Source organism: Bos grunniens, chromosome 5 (genome assembly GCF_055505025.1).
Source record: "Bos grunniens cultivar Pamir isolate PY7600 chromosome 5, Bosgru_T2T1.0, whole genome shotgun sequence".
Classification (NCBI taxonomy): Eukaryota; Metazoa; Chordata; class Mammalia; order Artiodactyla; family Bovidae; genus Bos; species Bos grunniens.
This window is the reverse complement of record NC_141169.1, coordinates 76648664-76666625: the sequence shown is the minus strand read 5'-3', so window position 1 is coordinate 76666625 and position 17962 is coordinate 76648664. Positions and strand designations below refer to the sequence as shown.

The window sequence follows — 17962 nt, the reverse complement described above, 5'->3', positions numbered from 1 at the left end:
CCTCTGTATGCCTCCTGCCTTGGTGACTCCGGACTAAGGAGCCCTTCAGCTTAGGCTGGAGCCTTCCCCTTTCTGAGCAACTTAGGGGCTCCTGCCCTTACCCTTTCCGGGGCTTGATTTCCCAGCCTGCACATCAGGAACCTCAGACCCCTTCCTGCTGGAAATGTATAGGGTCTCTAAATTAAACAAGACCCTCTAGGACTACCAAAGAGTTAAGCAACGGGAATCCACCAGCTCCCTTCATCTCCGCAGAACCTAGAGGCTGGAGGGGAGGGAGCAGGGAGGAGGGGCAGTGGGAAGCCAGCCTGCTCCCTCCGCCCTCCCTCCCTCCCTCCTCTCTGCCTCCATCCCTCCCTCCCTCCCAGGCCAGCCCGCCAGACCTGGGGGTCTGGGCCAGCAACAAGTTATTATCATCATTGCAAACATGGATCAAGGAAACAGAGGCTGCCCAGAGGCCCGGGGTCCATGAACTGCTGTACGAGGCTGTCGGACATTGAGTGAGTGATGGGAGGTCCTGCAGCTTCCTCCAGCAGGGCCAAGGGGGTTGGGGTCAGAGCCTGGAATGCCTTTCCTTCCTTCTCTCTTCCTGGACATATCTTGGGGCCCTGCTCTCTCCCTCTGACCCCGGTCAGCCCCTCTAGACTCTCTCCTTCCCATCCCTTCCTCTGACTGAGACTTTTAGCACTGGTGAAGGGCTGCCCTCCTCCGATGCTCCTGGTTTGTGCCCACTCCTGCCTGGACGGGCACTGAGTCTGCTCCAGCAGGGCTTGACTCTCCCTCAACTCCGAAGAGGCCCCAGCTCCATAGTGGAGGCAGCAGAGACCCCCGAATCACCCCCATGGCATGGTCCCTCCACTTGATGCCTGCATGCCACCCTCCCCCAGGGACAGCCAGTGACCACGGCTGTGGTTATTACTTTTGTTAAAGGCTGCTTTGCTTCCTGCTTCCTGCGTCCCCCTCCCCCCACTCCAGGTCACAGTTCTGTGTCACAGATATTTTGACTCCCAGCTGTCTGGCCTAACAGAAATGTCCCCAGACCATGCCAGTTCTCTGGGAACAGTTCTGCTCTTCCTGTCCCATGCAGGACTAGGGGAGAGGTCATGTTGGGCAGCAGAGAGAGGAACAAAAGTTTAATTAAGAGTCTTTTACCAGACAGGTGATTTTCCTGCCTTTAAATCCTCCCAAATAACCTGGTGGGGAGGTGGTGTTGTCTTGTCCTTGTAAAATGTTAAGGAGCACGAAGCCCAGAGAGGTTAAGCCACTAGCCTTAGGTCACAACAGCTTGCAAACCATTCTGGAATCTCAGGTCTGATTCTAAAAGTCTCACATCTGTGGCCAGGAAAGAGGGGGTTCTGCTCTTCTCAAAACCGCTGGGGTGTGTATTATAATTTACAAATAAAAGGTAAGGGTGATAATCTTGGCCAGAGTGGGTGCTGTTCCCTGAAGACCTGACCTGCCTTACAGAGCAGAACGAGGAAACCAGTGCAGGGTGGGGGTGGGGAACAAGGTCACCTCCAGGAGAGGGTGATGACTCTGGAGGCTGCTGCCCACTGCTACGACCCAGCTCTGGCAAGCCGGGAGGGGAAGGGGGCTGGTGCAGGGAGTGCTCCTGCCCCTTTAAGACCCAACTCTTCAGTGCTTAGGTTAGGATAGAAGGGCATTTAAAAATAATAATAATAATTTTACCTTCTCAACCCGTATTAACCACAGAAAAATATTTTTGAATTGTACTAAATGTTACAGGAGAACAAAAAGGAAATAAACAAAGAAACGCCAGAAGTGTAAAAACCAGTCTGGTTTCAAAAAACTAGTTTCTGATCCTGCGATAACATGTGCCAGCCCCCAAAGACTGCCACCACCTCAGAAGCTCTTTGCCTGGCTTCCTGCCCACTAGCCTGGCTTGTCTCCAGTCACTGCTGTCCAGGCTACCTTCTGCCCCTCCTCTGGAACTCTGGATCCCTTCTTGGCCAAGGCCAAAGACAGATCCTCACAAATCCTTGGACTTACTTGTTTCTTTAAAATTTTTCAGAACTCCTGGGTTCTGTTCCTTAATTCCAAATTACCACCCTGGCAGCTGATTGGCAGGTCTAAGATGATTGATGTGTCTAAGATAATTGACACAACCACCTTCCAATGAATTTTACTCTCTCCTGCTCCCTCCTTATAGGGCTTCTTGGGTGAGGTTGAGCTGTATAAGTTGTTGACTGCACAAAGATGCTGAACAAGGAGGTGGGCTGACACCAGCTACATACCTTCAATGGTGCGTGACTGCTGGGCTTCTTTTGTTTGTTTCTAATTAGTCTGTCCCAAGGGCTCCTTCTTCTAACTTGTATTCCATTGACTATGGAGTCAGTGACAGGAAAACAAGGCCGAGGGAGATTAGGAGTGTGGGAAAAGCATTTTACAGTCTCATTGGCTATGTCACGTGGGCAGCAGGGCATCTTCCTCACCCACCCCAGCAAAGACCTCCCAGAAAGGACCTTCATCTTCAGAAGAGGTCCTCCTTTGTGGGCCCACGTGTGGCCGAAACCCCCAGGGAGTGGAGACTCAGACTCCAGGCCCTGCACTACCACAGGTCTCTTTGTGAACTTGAAGAACTTGTCTCCCTGTTTAGGCCTCAGTCTTCTTGTCTGTTAAATGGGGCTCTAGTGCCCCCTCCATGGGTTACATCAGGAACACCCATGCTGCGGGTATTCACTCTAGGCATCAGCAGAGTGTAGATCTTCAGGTAACTATATTCCTGTCCTTCCTTCCTGCTCCAGGTCGCCATGGGGATGGCTGCCCTGGGCCTCCTCTGGGCAGCGCTCCTGCTCCCTCTCTCGGTGTCTGGACTCCCCACCGAGGAGCCCACCTCTGGGGAAGCTGTGGCCTCTAGCTCCCCTGGGTTCTGTCGACGGTGCTGTGACTCTGAAGACCCCACGGTCCTTGCCGATGCTGCGCATGCATCCTCAGCCTCTCCGTCTGCCCTCCCATATGTGCTGCCTGAGGTCAGGCCCTACATTAACATCACCATCCTAAAGGGTGAGGACCCACACAGGACTCGGGCTGGACTGGCCTGGTTGGCATCAAGAAGGGCATGTGGGAAGATCTCTTCCTGGGCCTGGGGGAGGTGAGGTGAGAGGAGCAGGAAAGACCAGGACATAAAACTGTCTCAGACCCTTTCTTTCATTCACATGTTATATTGAGTACCCACTATGTGCCAGGATCATTCTGAATTTTTGGAGGGAGTGTGTACAAACCAGACACAGATGCCATGTCTGTGGAGCTTCTGTTCTAGTGGGGAAGGCACACAATGAGCAATAAACATATCACCCAAGTTAAAGAGATGGTTGGTGATAAATGCTGTGGAAGTGCTGAGGTGGAAAAAGCACTGGGAGTGCAGGTGTGGGGCGCGGGTTGCATATTGAATGGGGTGGTCAGGGGAGGTCTCACTGAGAAGGTGGGGAAGAAACCATGTAGATACCTGGGGAAGAGCATTCCAGGCAGAGTGAATAGCAGGTCACTCTATTCACAGAGTGAATAATGGACCGGGTATGTTTAAGGAGCAGGGGACAAGCAGAGGAGCTGAGGTTAGAAACAAATTGTGGGTTTCTTCTCTGAGTGAGATAGGGAGCAAGGGAGGGGTTGAGCAGACAAGGGGCCTGACCCGGCTTAAGTTTCAATGGATCCCTCTCATTTCTCCTGGAGACTAGGTGGTGGAAGACAAGGCTAGAAGTGGGAGAGCTGTGGGGACCCCCTAAGCCATTCAAGTGAGAGCTGACTCCCTGTCCTCTAAGACCAGACCCCAAGAGAGCTACTTCTGCTGTTAGGGGCTGCGAGCAGCTGGTCACTCCCAGGGCCGGGCCCTTGACATTCTTACCTCCGTCTTTGCTCACAACAACCCTGTGAGGGTGGTATACTTAATCCTCCCAGTTTGCAGATGGGGAAACCTGAGCCTCCGAGAGAGGAGGAGATCTTCTGGGGTCACACCACTGTCAGGGGCAGAGCTAGGATTTATGGTGAGGAATGCAGAGGACCACTCCACTCCACAGATCTGAGACCCTCTCTTCCTCTCCCCGATTTTCTCACCACCTCACACATCACCGCTTCCCCAAGGCCAGCAGAGCCCTCTGTGTGAGGTTAACGAGGTACCTGGCTGTCGACAGTACTTCCCCACCACTGTCCTCCATAAAATCCCATGTCACCTCTCCTGGGCCACCTCTCCAGCTGCCTGTTAGGTGGGTGGGCATCTGCTGTGGCGGAAGGCACCTTTCACCTTCCCTGGGTCCCAGCCGCAGCTCTTCAGCTTCCTTGCTGTGTGGGGCAGCAAGGTCTCTTCCTTCCTGGGCTCGCTGCATCATATATAAACTATGACTACCATCCCTCGGGACTGGGATGAAGAAAGTGCTCTGCAACCTGTAAAGTGCAGGGCATGTGATGGGGTAGTTACTTCACCAATGGGGCTGGTGAGGAAGACTTCTGCAGAGACCCTGACGCCCCCTCCTTGCTTCTCTCCAGGCTTCTCCTCCGAGGGCCTGTGCCCTCTTTTCTGCCTCTTCCTAGCAACATCGCTGTGGTCAGAGGGGGCCCTGGGAGAACACAGGGCTGTCCGTTTCATTCAAAGGGATGTGACTGAGGGTAATTACTGGCACTGTGACAGACAGCAGCAAAATATTTGGGATCTGTTTCCTCAAGAAGCATAGCTTCCCAGGTGGCACAGTGGAAAAGAATCTGCGTGCCAATGTAGGAGACCTGGGTTCGATCCCTGGGTCAGGAAGCTCCCCTGGAGGAAGAAATGGCAATCCACTCCAGTATTCTTGCCTGGAAAATCCCATGGACAGAGGAGCCTGGCAGGTTATAAGTTCCTAGGGTCACAAAGAGTCGGACATGACTGAAGCGACCTAGCATGCACAGTGGCACTTACCTGGTGGTTCTGTGGTAAAAAATCCACCTGCAGGAGATGTGGGCTTGATCTCTGGGTCGGGAAGATCCCCTGACAAAGAGAATGGCAACCCACTCCAGGATTCTTGCCTGGAGAATCCTATGGAGAGAGGAACCTGGTGGGCTACAGTCCATGAGGTCACAAAGAGTTGAACACGACTGGAGCAACTTAATTTGCATGCATGCCGCCCTGCTCCTAATCCGTGCCATGCCATCCAGGCGAGTCCCTTCACCTCCCTATGAATGGTGGTGGACATGGTGTCTCCTTTAAAGGGTCATTTGGGGCAATGATGCCTGGCATGCAGTAGGTGCTCAGTTTACTGTTCCTCTGGCCTGCCTTCTCTTGGCAGGGTAGAGCCTTCTGCAGATGCTTAGAAGCAGCCCTGGGCACCTACCCTGACTTTTCCTCTTCTTGTCCCCACAGGTGACAAAGGGGACCGAGGCCTGCTGGGCTCACCCGGGAAGCTGGGCAGGGAGGGTCCCCGGGGGGACCGTGGCCCCCAGGGCATCAAGGGTGCCAAGGGGCAGGCGGGCAGCCCTGGCAGTCCATGCCAGACGCGCTTCTCAGCCTTCTCGGTGGGCCGCAAGACAGCCCTGCACAGCAGCGAGGGTTTCCAGCCCCTGCTCTTTGACACGGTCTTCGTGAACCCCGACGGGCACTTCGACCTGGCTGCCGGCCACTTCGTCGCCCCCCTGGGCGGCCTCTACTTCTTCAGCCTTAATGTGCACAGCTGGAACTTCAAGGAGACCTACGTGCATGTGGTGCACAACGACAGGGCGGCCGTCATCCTGTACGCGCAGCCCAGCGACCGCAGCATCATGCAGAGCCAGAGCGTGATGCTGGCCCTGGCACCGGGCGACCGCGTCTGGGCACGGCTCTTCAAGCGCGAGCGTGAGAATGCCGTCTACAGCGACGACATAGACACCTACATCACCTTCAGCGGCCACCTCATCAAGCCCGAGGACGATTAGTGCCTCCCCTGGAGCAGCTCTGGCCTGGGGTGGCTGTGGGTAGGTCTGTCTCCTGTGGGGGCCTCAGTTTGCCCATCTGTAAAATGGGCCCCTGACCTGGCATTCTGAGCAGGCTTCCACCTCTTTTTTTTCCTCCATCACCCCTCCTAGTCTGTTCCTGCCTCTCTCCTCTTGAACATTTTAAGAAACCTCCTAACCTAAATCTTCTAGAACTTTCGTAACCTTGTAGACAAGCCAGTTTCAAACTTGAATGTGATACAAATCACTGGGGCATTGTGCTGAAATGCCCAGGATTGGGCCCAGGATTCAGCATTTCTAGTACATTCCTGAGTGATTACCGGTGCTGCTGGTCTCTGGAACCCCACTTGAGTAACCAGGTCCTACAGCTTTCACAACATTTTGGTACTTTCCAAACACTCTGGAATCTTCCCAACATTCTGGAATCTTCCCAACATCCTTAAATTTCATCTTTCTAGGATACTTCCTCCTTTTGTCTCTTGCAACCTCTTCCTTCTCTCTGAACTCCTGTCTGCCCACCACATGCACACCCATAGTGCGTTTATTCAGTCGCTGAACATTCACTGATCACCCTCTCTGTGCCCGGCTCTGGGAAGGCTGAGGCGAAGCAGACACAGGCCCTGCTTTTGGGGAGCACCCAGTCCAGCTGGGAAGGGGAGACACAGAGGATCCTGAAAACAGCGCCAGAGAACTTCTTGGGGCTCTGATCATATACATCTGTGTTCTGGGCGTTCAGGCACTGTGGCCCCTCATTACCCACCACTCAAGGCTGACAGGTTAGGGTACCGAGGTGAAATGGGTATTCTCTGCCTGTTCCTTTCTTTTCTGCCCCATGCCCATCTTTAAAGCAAACCCAGAGGGACCTTGGTCAGGGGACAGGTGCTATCAGGAGAGGACCCAGGGGTTTGGAGGCATTTTGGGGTAAGGCATCCCCTGAAGAAAGAAGCCCAGACCAAGCTCCCTACACAGCTGGGATGGATGCCTGCGAGGGCTCCTACCCACCACCACCCTCCGGGCATGCCCTCCCTGCCCCGCTCCCTGGTGCTGTCAGGGCCGTGCACAGCCCTCTCTGCCAAAGCTGCCTGGGCCTCCATCCTCCCAGGCTCCCAGCCGCTGTCAGACACTGATGTCTGTCCCCAGGTGCTCTGACCTCCTTGATGCCCCTTGCCAGCCCATGCCCCTGGCCCTCCACACTCTGTTAAGGTGCTGAGGCCCTGCTGCCCAGCAGAGCTGCCTCTGGCTGCTGATGCAGTTACAAATGCCACTGCCGGGCAATGAGCCAGGAAGGAAGACACTGGGCTTTGGACCCCTCAGCAGGTCTGGGGAACTGAAGCCAGTCATGTTCCAGGTCAGTCCGGGGATGCTCCTCTGAGCCATGATGCTGAGGGAGGCACTGGGAGAGGCTGAGGCAAATTGAGGGACATCAGGACTTCTGTCCTTTCCCTCCTCCCAGGGTGGGTCAACCTGGAGGCCCCCAGCCTTCCCCTTCCCCAGCCCCAGGTGGCCGGAATCTCTTCCTAGAAGGAGACGGCCCCCGCCCATTGGTGCTTGTGTGGACTTGGGGGCAGAGGTGACCCCGGTGCTGGTCTCTGGTGCTTACTCCTAGCCAAGGGAGCCATGGCCACATGGCTGGGGGGTGGCAGCAGGGCCTGACCCGGTGCCTTGAAGGCTGGTCCTGTGCAACAGCCCCAACTTCCCCAACCTGACTTCACCCCTGCCCTGCTTGACCAGTGTGATTAAAGGTTTTATGTCTTCTTGGCAACTCAGGTTGGTTGGTTCTGCTCTGTTTGTTTGCCCACTTTGGGAGGCCAGTGTGTCCCATTCTGCTGCGCCCAGGTTCAGGGCTCCAGAGGGACCAAGGCAGTCCAGGGATCTATACACGTGCTTCCCAGCCACAGAGAAGCCAGCGCCTCTGGTCACTCACCCAGCCTGTGCGCCTTGGAGGCAGTGGAGCCAGCTGAGTCTGCTGTGCCACTCCCTGGCTGTGGCCTTGGGAAAGTCCCCATGTCTCTGAGCCTCAGTTTCCTTGTCTGGTAAAATGGGAATGCTAATTGTCCCCCTTATGGGGGTGGACATAAGGATTAGAAGAGAGGTTGCCTAGTGAGAGCAGTGTTCATCCTTGGAGCCACAACTATTGAGCACCTACTTTGTGCTGGGTACCCCACTAAGCTTGGAAGCTTCAGTGGAGGCGGGCATAATCCATCACCTCCCAGTAGATAACACCCATGGAGTTTGTGTTCTAGTGAGGCCCTTGGACGTGCAGAACAAACCACAGATCCTCACTTGGGACTTCGGTCTCACATTCTGTGTGTAATGTTTACTGGAGAATCACTGGATATTCTCTGGAGGAAAGTGCTGCACATGGTACAAAGAGCCGTCTTTGTGAGTTCTGACTTCTGAGTTAGCACAGCAGCCACTCACATAAAGATACTTTAAGTATCTTTAGTCATCTTTAGTCATTACTTAAAGTCATCTGTGTTGACTCCCCTTACTGGCTTGATGGCAGTATCCTGTGCTGCCCACGTGCCTATTGCTGTGTTCAGTGGTTCTCTCCGTACCACGTGGAAGAGGATGCTATAAAGACAAGCCCACTATAACTGTGCCAGGATTCCCAGGATTCACCTGAGCCTGTGGACACCCAGGCAGAGGGAGGCACAAACCTTTGCTTTCTTGGAGCCCATCTGGCCTCTTAAGGAGGTTTCCTACCACAGCTGAAGTTCTCACAGTTCTCATGCAAGAGGTCCTAACAGGGCTGCTCAGGGGAGGAAGGCTACTGCATGCTCTTTTTTATTTTTTGGCCATTCCCCATGGCCTATGGGATTTTAGTTCTCCAACCAGGAATTGAACACATGCCCCTTGAACTGGAAGCACGGAATCTTAACCACTGGACAACCAGGGAAGTTCCCCTACTCCATGCTCTTAGCTCAGGCTCTGTTGAAGCATCATTGGCCTCACCAGCACCCCTGCTTCAACCCTGGTGGTAAAGGTCACCCCCAGTGCCAGGCAGGAGCCTTCTGTCATGGACATCATGAGGAGCTGGTTTGTTGATTGTTGTTGCTTAGTTGCTAAGTTGTGTCTGATTCTGTGATCCCATGGACTGTAGCTCACCAAGCTCCTCTGGCCATGGAATTTCCCAGGCAAGAATACTGGAGTGGGTTGCCATTTCCCTCTCCAGGGGATCTTCTAGACCCAGGGATCAAATCCATGTCTCTTCTTGGCAGGCAGATTCTTTACCGCTGAGCCACCTGGGAAGTGGTTTGCTGGTTACTGAGACAGAAAAGCTTTTGACATTGCTTGCCAAGCGCCTGCAGGACTGAAATTTGTCCTTTGCAAACAGAGGCCAAAGGTCCCAGACATTTCCAGGCCACATGAGTTCAGGGCTCCGAGACCAGCAGCCCCCAACTGCCTCATGAGAGTCACCACAAACGTGTCCATCTGTGCTTCAGAGGTGGCCTCTGGTCTGTCTGGGCCAGTTGTTCCCGTGGGATCCCAGTTCTTGACGTGGAGGCGTATCGTCATCAGTGGTGGTTAAGAGCCACTCCATCTTTGTTATGGAGACTCTCCCAATAGGTAAGGTTTTGGTGGGGATTGGGCAAGGGCCCTGGAAAAGTGGAGGCCCCCCCAGTCTGCTTCCACATCTGTGGTGACATCTCCAGGGCATCAGCAATGCGTAGTCCCAGTGACCGCAGGGAGCTGGCGAAATGCCTGTCTCCCCACCTTGGGGCCATCCCCTTCCTGTCCTGAGTGAGGGCTAGATGTGATGGTGTTTGTGTGTTAGCAGTGGCAGCCACGTGGGTTCTTGAAAAGCGGAGAATATTTGTTGGATGAATGATTTTTACCTAGCAAAGGGCAAGAGGAGCTGCGGGAAGCAAGAACCGGAGTCCTGGGCCAGGGAATAAAATCATGCAACTCCCTGCTCCCTCCCCTCTTGCCAGCTCCGAGTGCCTGTCTCAGTAGCCTCATGTTGCCACGTGTGCATCTGGAGGCAGGGAAAAACATAGGCAGAAACTCAACAAGACCAGAGACAGATGTCAAGAACATTATAGGTGGGGCCAAACTGGGGAGAGCTGCTGCCAGCAGGCAGCTGTGGGAGCCAAAAAGGAAGGAGAAGGATTTCCATGACATGAGTCAAGAGTGCACAAAGCTAAGCCAGCGTGGCTGGGAGCAGCTGGTCTGTGGACCCAGGAGGACAGCAGGCTGGGGAGGCCAGGAACCAGGCTCAGTGCTGCAGCACGGGGTCAGGATGAGGTGTGAGGTCGCTTGCAAGCAGTGGCGTGGGCGGGAGGAAGTAGTAATTGGGGGTGGAGGCACAATGGAGGAAACAGGCGCCCCTCTGCAGGGCAGCAGCAGGGTGGGTGGGCGGTCGGGGGTGGCTGACCTTCCTCTGGTTGACTGCTCTTCACCACTGTGGGCAGTGAATTGATGCCACGAACTCAGATGTACACAAAATAGATCTTGCTTCGTTTCTTCACGACTAAGCTTAATTTCCATTCTGCTGAAGTTGAAGAAATGTGATTTTGGCTAGCTGGGGTTCATCTCTTACCACACTTCCTAGGGAGCTGCATTGAGAGCCGCATCCTGACAGTGGGAGGGTCACCTGGAAGGGCACACCCACAGGACATCTATTAAGTGTGTCAGTACCCCATTCACTCCAGGCTTTTGGTCTCATCCCCACACCTGCTGGACCACACCCGTTACTGCAAAGCCTCCTGTGTCCTCATTCCTCTTGGGACAGCCAGGTCCTGTCTGCATGCATGCTTATCTCACAAATTACGTATCCCTCAGAGGTCTGAGCCTAGCTGGCCCCATCTGGCTAGATGCACCATCTGACAGTTTCTTCCCTGGGGTCTCAGCCACCTCCCCAGGGTTCTGCTCAGTGAGAGGGGAATGGCTCCTCTGAGTCTCAGATGCCCCAGACCTGCTGGAGGTCTTCCCTGTAGCCCTCGCCACCAGGCTCAGCTGGGAAAGAGGGGCCAGGATCCAAGTTCACCAGGAGCCTCAACTCTGACACTCCTTGCCTCCCCTCAGCCTGCCCCTCCCCCCACCCCAGGGCATCTTGGGCACTGCAATAGAGGGGACTGTGTGTTATTGCAGTTAGAGTATCTTCTCCCGAAGCTCTTGACTGGGAACACAGGCTCTTTCCTTCTTATTTTGAACCATCAATAACAGTTCAGTCACTCAGTCATATCCAACTCTTTGCAACCCCATGGACTGCAGCACACCAGGCCTCTGTCCATCACCAACTCCCGGAGTTTACTCAAACTCATGTCCATTGAGTCAGTGATGCCATCCAACCATCTCATCCTCTGCTGTCTCCTTCTCCTCTCGCCTTCAGTCTTTCCCAGCATCAGGATCTTTTCAAATGAGTCAGTTCTTCGCATCAGGTGGCCAAAGTATTGGAGTTTCAGCTTCAACATCAGTCCTTCCAAAGAACACTCAGGACTGATCTCCTTTAGGATGAACTGGTTGGATCTCCTTGCAGTCCAAGGGACTCTCAAGAGTCTACTCCAACACCACAGTTCAAAAGCATCAGTTCTTCAGTGCTCAGCTTTCTTTATAGTCCAACTTATATCCATACAAGACTACTGGAAAAACCATAGCCTTGACTAAACGGACCTTTGTTGGCAAAGTAACGTCTCTGCTTTTTAATAAACTGTCTAGGTTGGTCATAACTTTTCTTCCAAGGAGTAAGCATCTTTTTATTTCATGGCTGCAGTCACCATCTGCAGTGATTTTGGAGCCCAAAAAAATAAAGTCAGCCACTGTTTCCACTGTTTCCCCATTTATTTGCCATGAAGTGATGGGACCAGATGCCATGATCTTCGTTTTCTGAATGTTGAGCTTTAAGCCAACTTTTTCACTCTCCTCTTTCACTTTCATCAGGAGGCTCTTTAGTTCTTCTTCACTTTCTGCCATAAGGGTGGTGTCATTTGCATATCTGAGGTGATTGATATTTCTCCCAGCAATCTTAATTCCAGCTTGCGCTTCATTTTGAAACAAGACTCTGGAAAAGCCTCCTTTCCTCTCTCTTCTTTTTGTTACATACCCTTTCTGTATTTGTTAGGATGATCTTGGGTGCAAGAAACACATATTGAACATAGAGCTTTGAAAAAGGAAAAAAATAACCCTAAATCCCGGGGTGAGGTAGCTCTGGAGCTGGTTAGTTCATCAGCTCAGCAGCATCACTAAGGCCCCTGACCTGTTCCATATTTCCACTTAGGCCACTCAGTGCAACAGCTTTGTTCTCAAGCCAGCTGCCCTCAGGGCCACAACCAACCCAACCTCTGGGAAGGAGAGCAAGATGATGGGAAGCAAGATTTACCAGTGAACCCCAAGGGTCTACGGTGAACCACAAGGGTCTAGGCTAAACCCCCAAGTGAGATCAGAAAGGTTGTGGCAGGTGAGAAGTGGTCAAGAGCACAGCTGGTTCATTTCTCATCAAAGGTCTCTGGCCACATCATTGTCTTGCTGAAAGTTTCACTTTTATTTAGGCTTGAAGGATTCATTAACAAGAGAAACCACTTATTACACACATAAACAATTTCAATGTTTCATAGATTATTTTACTTAATTTCAACATACAGGCATTAAAAGAAAAGAAACAATAGAGAAAAGTAACAGCACGTATATCACCAAACTGGGCCGACCTACATCCAGACTTAAACAGCGCTGTGAGGTCCCTCCTTAACAGCAATTTGGAGTCCAAATTGGGAAAGGGGCCCTGGTGGTGCATCCAACTCATGGGTGAGATTTCAAATTGCAGTTTCAGGGGCTCCTGCTTATAATCCCAGGCCACAAACTGATATCATCATCAGTTTTGCATGCAAAAAATGCAGCTCTGGTTCTACTTTTTACAATGCTGCTTGTTTCACCTTGTGAGTCATAGGATTTGCTTAGACCCCGGGGGGTTGGCCAGACTTCCAAGGACTCAAGAATTCCAAGTTCCATTCCCTTTTTTGTGATATCTAAAGTGTCACTTGACTTGCTATGCTTGCAGGCAGGTGCCGAATCCAGGCAGTGTTTGGGCAGATCAGAAGGAGGTCAGAGGCCTGCTCTCCTGCTTCTGAAGCCTGAACAAGACTTCCTCCATTTTAACTTCCCCAACAATCATTAGACATGAGTATCTTCCTCAGCAGGAGTATCTTGGTTCTAGGGAGGCTGCTCAGACTTGGAGACAGCTTTGGCCCCGAGTGATCCCCGATCACAGCACTCATCAGTTATCAGCCCTGACCACTAAGTTGCAAGGTCCCGGGGCACCAGGGCTATAGCAGCAGTGAAATATCATCAGCTCCAGGACTCCTCCCCAACCCTCCCTCAAAAGAGTTGAGCTTCCCTGAGTTTAGCTGAGCCTGCTGGAAACACTTCCTGGGTTTAGTTCTAACCAGGTAAAGGAGAGCAGTTTATCTGACATATTAGATATTCAGTTTTGATCCAGTGGCTGAGATTCCATGCTTCCAGCGCTGGGGCCCCAGGTTCAATCCCTAGTCAGGGAACTAGATCCCACTTGCTGCAACTAAAGGTCCTGCACGCTGCAACAAAAATCAAAGATCCCACGTGCTGCAACTAAGACCCGGTACAGCCAAATAAATATTAAAAAAATAATAATAATAACAGCATCCACCCCAGAAGGCTGTTGTGAGGATTTAAAGGTGTAAGTGTATGTAAAATCCTGAGACACAGTTGGCTCTTCATTAGTGTTAAATATTATTTGAAGGTAGGCATTTTATCATATTCATTTTTCAGAAGAAACTGTGACTGGATAATTTCCTCAATGTGTCATGTGTTCATTTATTCAACACTTAGGGCTTCACTGCGTATGATGGGCCCTGTGCTGTGCTGGGTAGAGGGGCAAAGCAATGAACAAAAGCCCACATGGACCCAGCTCTTATGGGGCTTTTGGTCTAGTTGGGAGGGTGGACATCATACAGATGTCGACTTTAAAATAATTCACAACCTAAAAGTTGAGTTGTTGTTGTTCAGTCACTAAGTCGTGTCTGACTCTGTGACCCCATGGACTGCAGCACGCCAGGTTCCTCTGTACTCCACTGTCTCCCAGAGTTTGTTCAAAATCATGTGCATTGAATCAGTGATTGTAGGGGAAGAGCAAATTAGGGAAGATGGTATGGTCAGGCTCTCTCACCCCACAGCCTCTTGCTTTTGCCTTATGCTGTGTAAATAATGACTGTGTAACAGCTGAAATCACGTATAGCACTGTGCATGTACCTCACGAGGTACTCACTTGGTTACGAGCTGCTTTGTGCCATATACCTGTAAGAGCTTCATCAGGAAAGCCCTGGCTGCTACAACCCTGGGGCTACACTGGAGTGGCATCATGGTTATGTTATTTGAGGTTATATCATGGCTATGTTCGGAGAAGGCAATGGCAACCCACTCTGGTACTCTTGCCTGGAGAATCCCATGGATGGAGGAGCCTGGTAGGCTACAGTCCAAGAGGTCACTAAGAGTCGGACACGACTGAGCGACTTCACTTTCACTTTTCGCTTTCATGCACTGGAGAAGGAAATGGCAACCCACTCCAGTGTTCTTGCCTGGAGAATCCCAGGGACGGGGGAGCCTGGTGGGCTGCCATCTATGGGGTCACACAGAGTTGGACACGACTGAAGCGACTTAGCAGCAGCAGCATGGCTATGTTATTGCTACATAAATGTGACTGCTGCTACAGCTACTGCATCAGCCAAGAGAGAGGCTGTGTTATGGCTGCCGTGCCAGCCAGGACAGAGTACATATGTCTGCAGTTCCTATGGCTCCTCGAGTCTCCTTCCAGCCTCTTAGCTTGCGCCTTGCCTACCCTGGGTCAGTGAACAGTGCACACAGCGTGAACAGTGAGGCAACTGGCATCCCGAACAGGATTAGCAATACAGTGACACTATCTAACCATCTCATCTTCTGCTGCCTGCTTCTCCTTTTGCCTTCAGTCTTTCCCAGCATCAGGGTCTTTTCCAAATGAGTCAGCTCTTCACATCAGTTGGTCAAAGTTGACAGTTATGTTTTATTTGGTGGGAATTTTTCAAATTCCCGCTGGATAAAACATAACTGGAAGCCTGGAAGATTGCATCTCATGTGACCCTGAGAGAACTGACCTAAGGAAATGGGGGAGGAGCCAGGTTATATAGAAGTTTTGCAACAAGGGGCAAATAATCTGAACCTCAGAAGATTATTGATAATTAAAACCAGATAGTCCAAGTTAAGGAATTTAGTGCTTTTCTGTGTACAGGAAGATGCAAGAGTCTGGGCTCATTTAAATCATTCCTTCCATATGTACCTCAGCCATCTGGGGCCTGTATCCTGTGTTTTTCACAAACTGAACTTTCTTTCTTTGGGGCTCACCATAGGGAGTGGCAACAGTCTATAGACTGCAGGTATTCTTCTCCCTCCTGAGTCCCTCCTGACTCCCTCCCTCGGGGTCCACCTGCTCACATTGGAGGGCTGCAGTAACTGATGACTGTGACACCCTTGTTTACTGATATTGCATAAAATATTCTGTTTCTTGCAGATCATCACACTAGGAGCTCTAATTAGGGTCAGTGCTCTCAAAGTAATAATGGAAGAAGCCAGTTTGGAAGGTTAGGGGATGGTCAGAGATGGTCTCTCTGAGGAAGAGGTGGTTCAGCCAAGCCCCAGACGGGGACAGGGGGTACCAGCACTACAGGCAGAGGAACCCCCATGGGCAAAGGCCTGGAGGTGGGAAACTGCTCAGCATGTCCTGGAAACTGAACAAAGGCTAGGAGGCAAGAAGGAGCAGGTTGGCATTGTCATGGCAGACCGAACACAGGTTGGAAAGTAATTTCCAGACACAGAGCATTTCAGAAGGGAGTGAGTTTAATAAGAGCTGGGAGCAGAGATAATGAAGGTTCTGCAGATGCAGCAGGCCAGGGAGCTCTTATAATACACTGTTAGAACAGTGGACTGGCTCAGCAGGCTGTGCTTTTCGTGGGCTAGTGGCCAATTTTTATAGCCTCAAGGAAAAGAAAATTCCTGCTAGAAGGGTGGCATTAGGTGATTGATTAAGGTGGGACTTCCCAGGTGGCTCAAAGAGCTGGGAGCAGAGATAATGAAGGTTCTGCAGATGCAGCAGGCCAGGGAGCGCTTATAAGACACTGTTAGAACAGCGGGCTGGCTCAGCAGGCTGTGCTTTTCGTGGGCTAGTGGCCAATTTTTATAGCCTCAAGGCAAAGAAAATTCCTGCTAGAAGGGTGGCATTAGGTGATTGATTAGGGTGGGACTTCCCAGGTGGCTCAGTGATAAAGACTGTCTGCCAATGCAGGAGACACAGGAGATGTGGGCTCTATCCTTGGGTCAGGAAGATCCCCTGGAGTAGGAAATGGCAACCCACTGCAGTATTCTTGCCTGGAGAATTCCATGGACAGAGGAGCCTGGCAGGCTATAGTTCATGGAGCTCCAAAGAGTTGGACATGACAGAGCATGCACACCCAATTGTAGGGTGCTATAGGGTAGGTACTGGGGTAGGCATTTTTGCCTAATATGGAGTCAAGAAGCTTGCTGGTTCTGATCAGTTTAGTTCAGTTCAGTCACTCAGTCGTGTCCGACTCTTTGCGACCCCATGAATCACAGCATGCCAGGCCTCCTTGTCCATCACCAACTCCCAGAGTTCATTCAAACTCATGTCCATTGAGTCAGTGATGCCATCCAGCCATCTCATCCTCTGTCGTCCCCTTCTCCTCCTGCCCCCAATCCCTCCCAGCATCAGTCTTTTCCAATGAGTCAACTCTTTGCATGAGGTGGCCAAAGTATTGGAGTTTCAGCTTTAGCATCAGTCCTTCCAATGAACACCCAGGACTTACTCCCTTAGAATGGACTGGTTGGATCTCCTTGCAGTCCAAAGGACTCTTAAGAGGCTTCTCCAACACCACAGTTCAAAAGCATCAATTCTTCACCACTCAGCTTTCTTCACGGTCCAACTCTCACATCCATACATGACCACTGGAAAAACCATAGCCTTGACTAGACAGATCTTTGTTGACAAAATAATGTCTCTGCTTTTTAATATACTATCTAGGTTGGTCATAACTTTCCTTCCAAGGAGTAATCAGGGGGGCTTTTGGCAATGATTACAAAGGGGCTCAGTCAGTTCCAGGTATGACCTTCAATCTGGGCTCCTCTTCTGTGGCCTTGGTACACTGTTTCACTGAAACAGTCACAGACTTTATTTTTCTGGGCTCCAAAATCACTGCAGATAGTGACTGCCGCCATGAAATTAAAAGACACTTACTCCTTGGAAGAAAAGTTATGGCAACCTAGACAGCATATTAAAAAACAGAGACATTACTTTGCCAACAAAGGTCCATCTAGTCAAGGCTATGGTTTTTCCAGTAGTCATGTATGGATATGAGAGTTGGATTATTAAAAAAGCTGAGTGCAGAAGAACTGATGCTTTTGAACTGTGGTGTTGGAGAAGACTCTTGAGAGTCCCTTGGACTGCAAGGAGATCCATCCAGTCCATTGTAAAGGAAACCATCCCTGAATATTCATTAGAAGGACTGATGCTGAAACTCCAATACTTTGGCCACCTGATGTGAAGAGCTGACTCATCTGAAAAGACCTTGATGCTGAGAAAGATTGAAGGTGGGAAGAGAAGGGGACGACAGAGGATGAGATGGTTGGATCGCATCACCAGCTCAATGGACATGAGTTTGAGTAAACTCCGGGAGTTGGTGATAGACAGGGAGGCCTGGCATGCTGCAGTCCATGGGGTCACAAAGAGTCAGACATGACTGAGCGACTTAACCGAAGCAGGACCTGGGCTTTTGGATCTATCTGGCAGGTGATCTTTGAAGGAGTTTAAGGTCATTGGATCAGAGGTGGACCCCGGATTCAAACCCACATTCTGAGCTATTATTTCTCAGAGACTTCAACACCTTTCCAAGTTCTGTGTGTGTGTGTGTGATAGAGAGAGAGAGAGAAAGAGCCCTCAGTCACGTCCACTCTTTTGCGACCCCGTGGACTGTAGCCCATCAGGCTCCTCTGTCCATTGAATCCTCCAGGTAAGAATACTGGAGTGGGTTGCTCTTTC

At 51.3% G+C, this 17962-nt stretch overlaps 1 protein-coding gene across 2 annotated transcripts; it reads left to right on the top strand.

The window, feature by feature from the left end:
- The first annotated feature begins 373 nt into the window (after positions 1–373).
- C1QTNF6 (C1q and TNF related 6) lies at positions 374–7676 on the top strand. Of its 2 annotated transcripts, XM_086404025.1 has the most exons (4): positions 374–497; positions 2168–2260; positions 2763–3021; positions 5345–7676. In XM_086404025.1, exons 2-4 carry the CDS (start codon positions 2258–2260, stop codon positions 5890–5892), a joined length of 810 nt encoding a protein of 269 aa, XP_086260151.1. In that variant the 5' UTR covers positions 374–497; positions 2168–2257; the 3' UTR covers positions 5893–7676. The 2 variants fall into 2 exon arrangements, with proteins under 2 accessions (XP_086260151.1, XP_086260152.1); XM_086404026.1 differs by lacking the exon at positions 2168–2260.
- The last annotated feature ends 10286 nt before the right edge of the window (positions 7677–17962 follow it).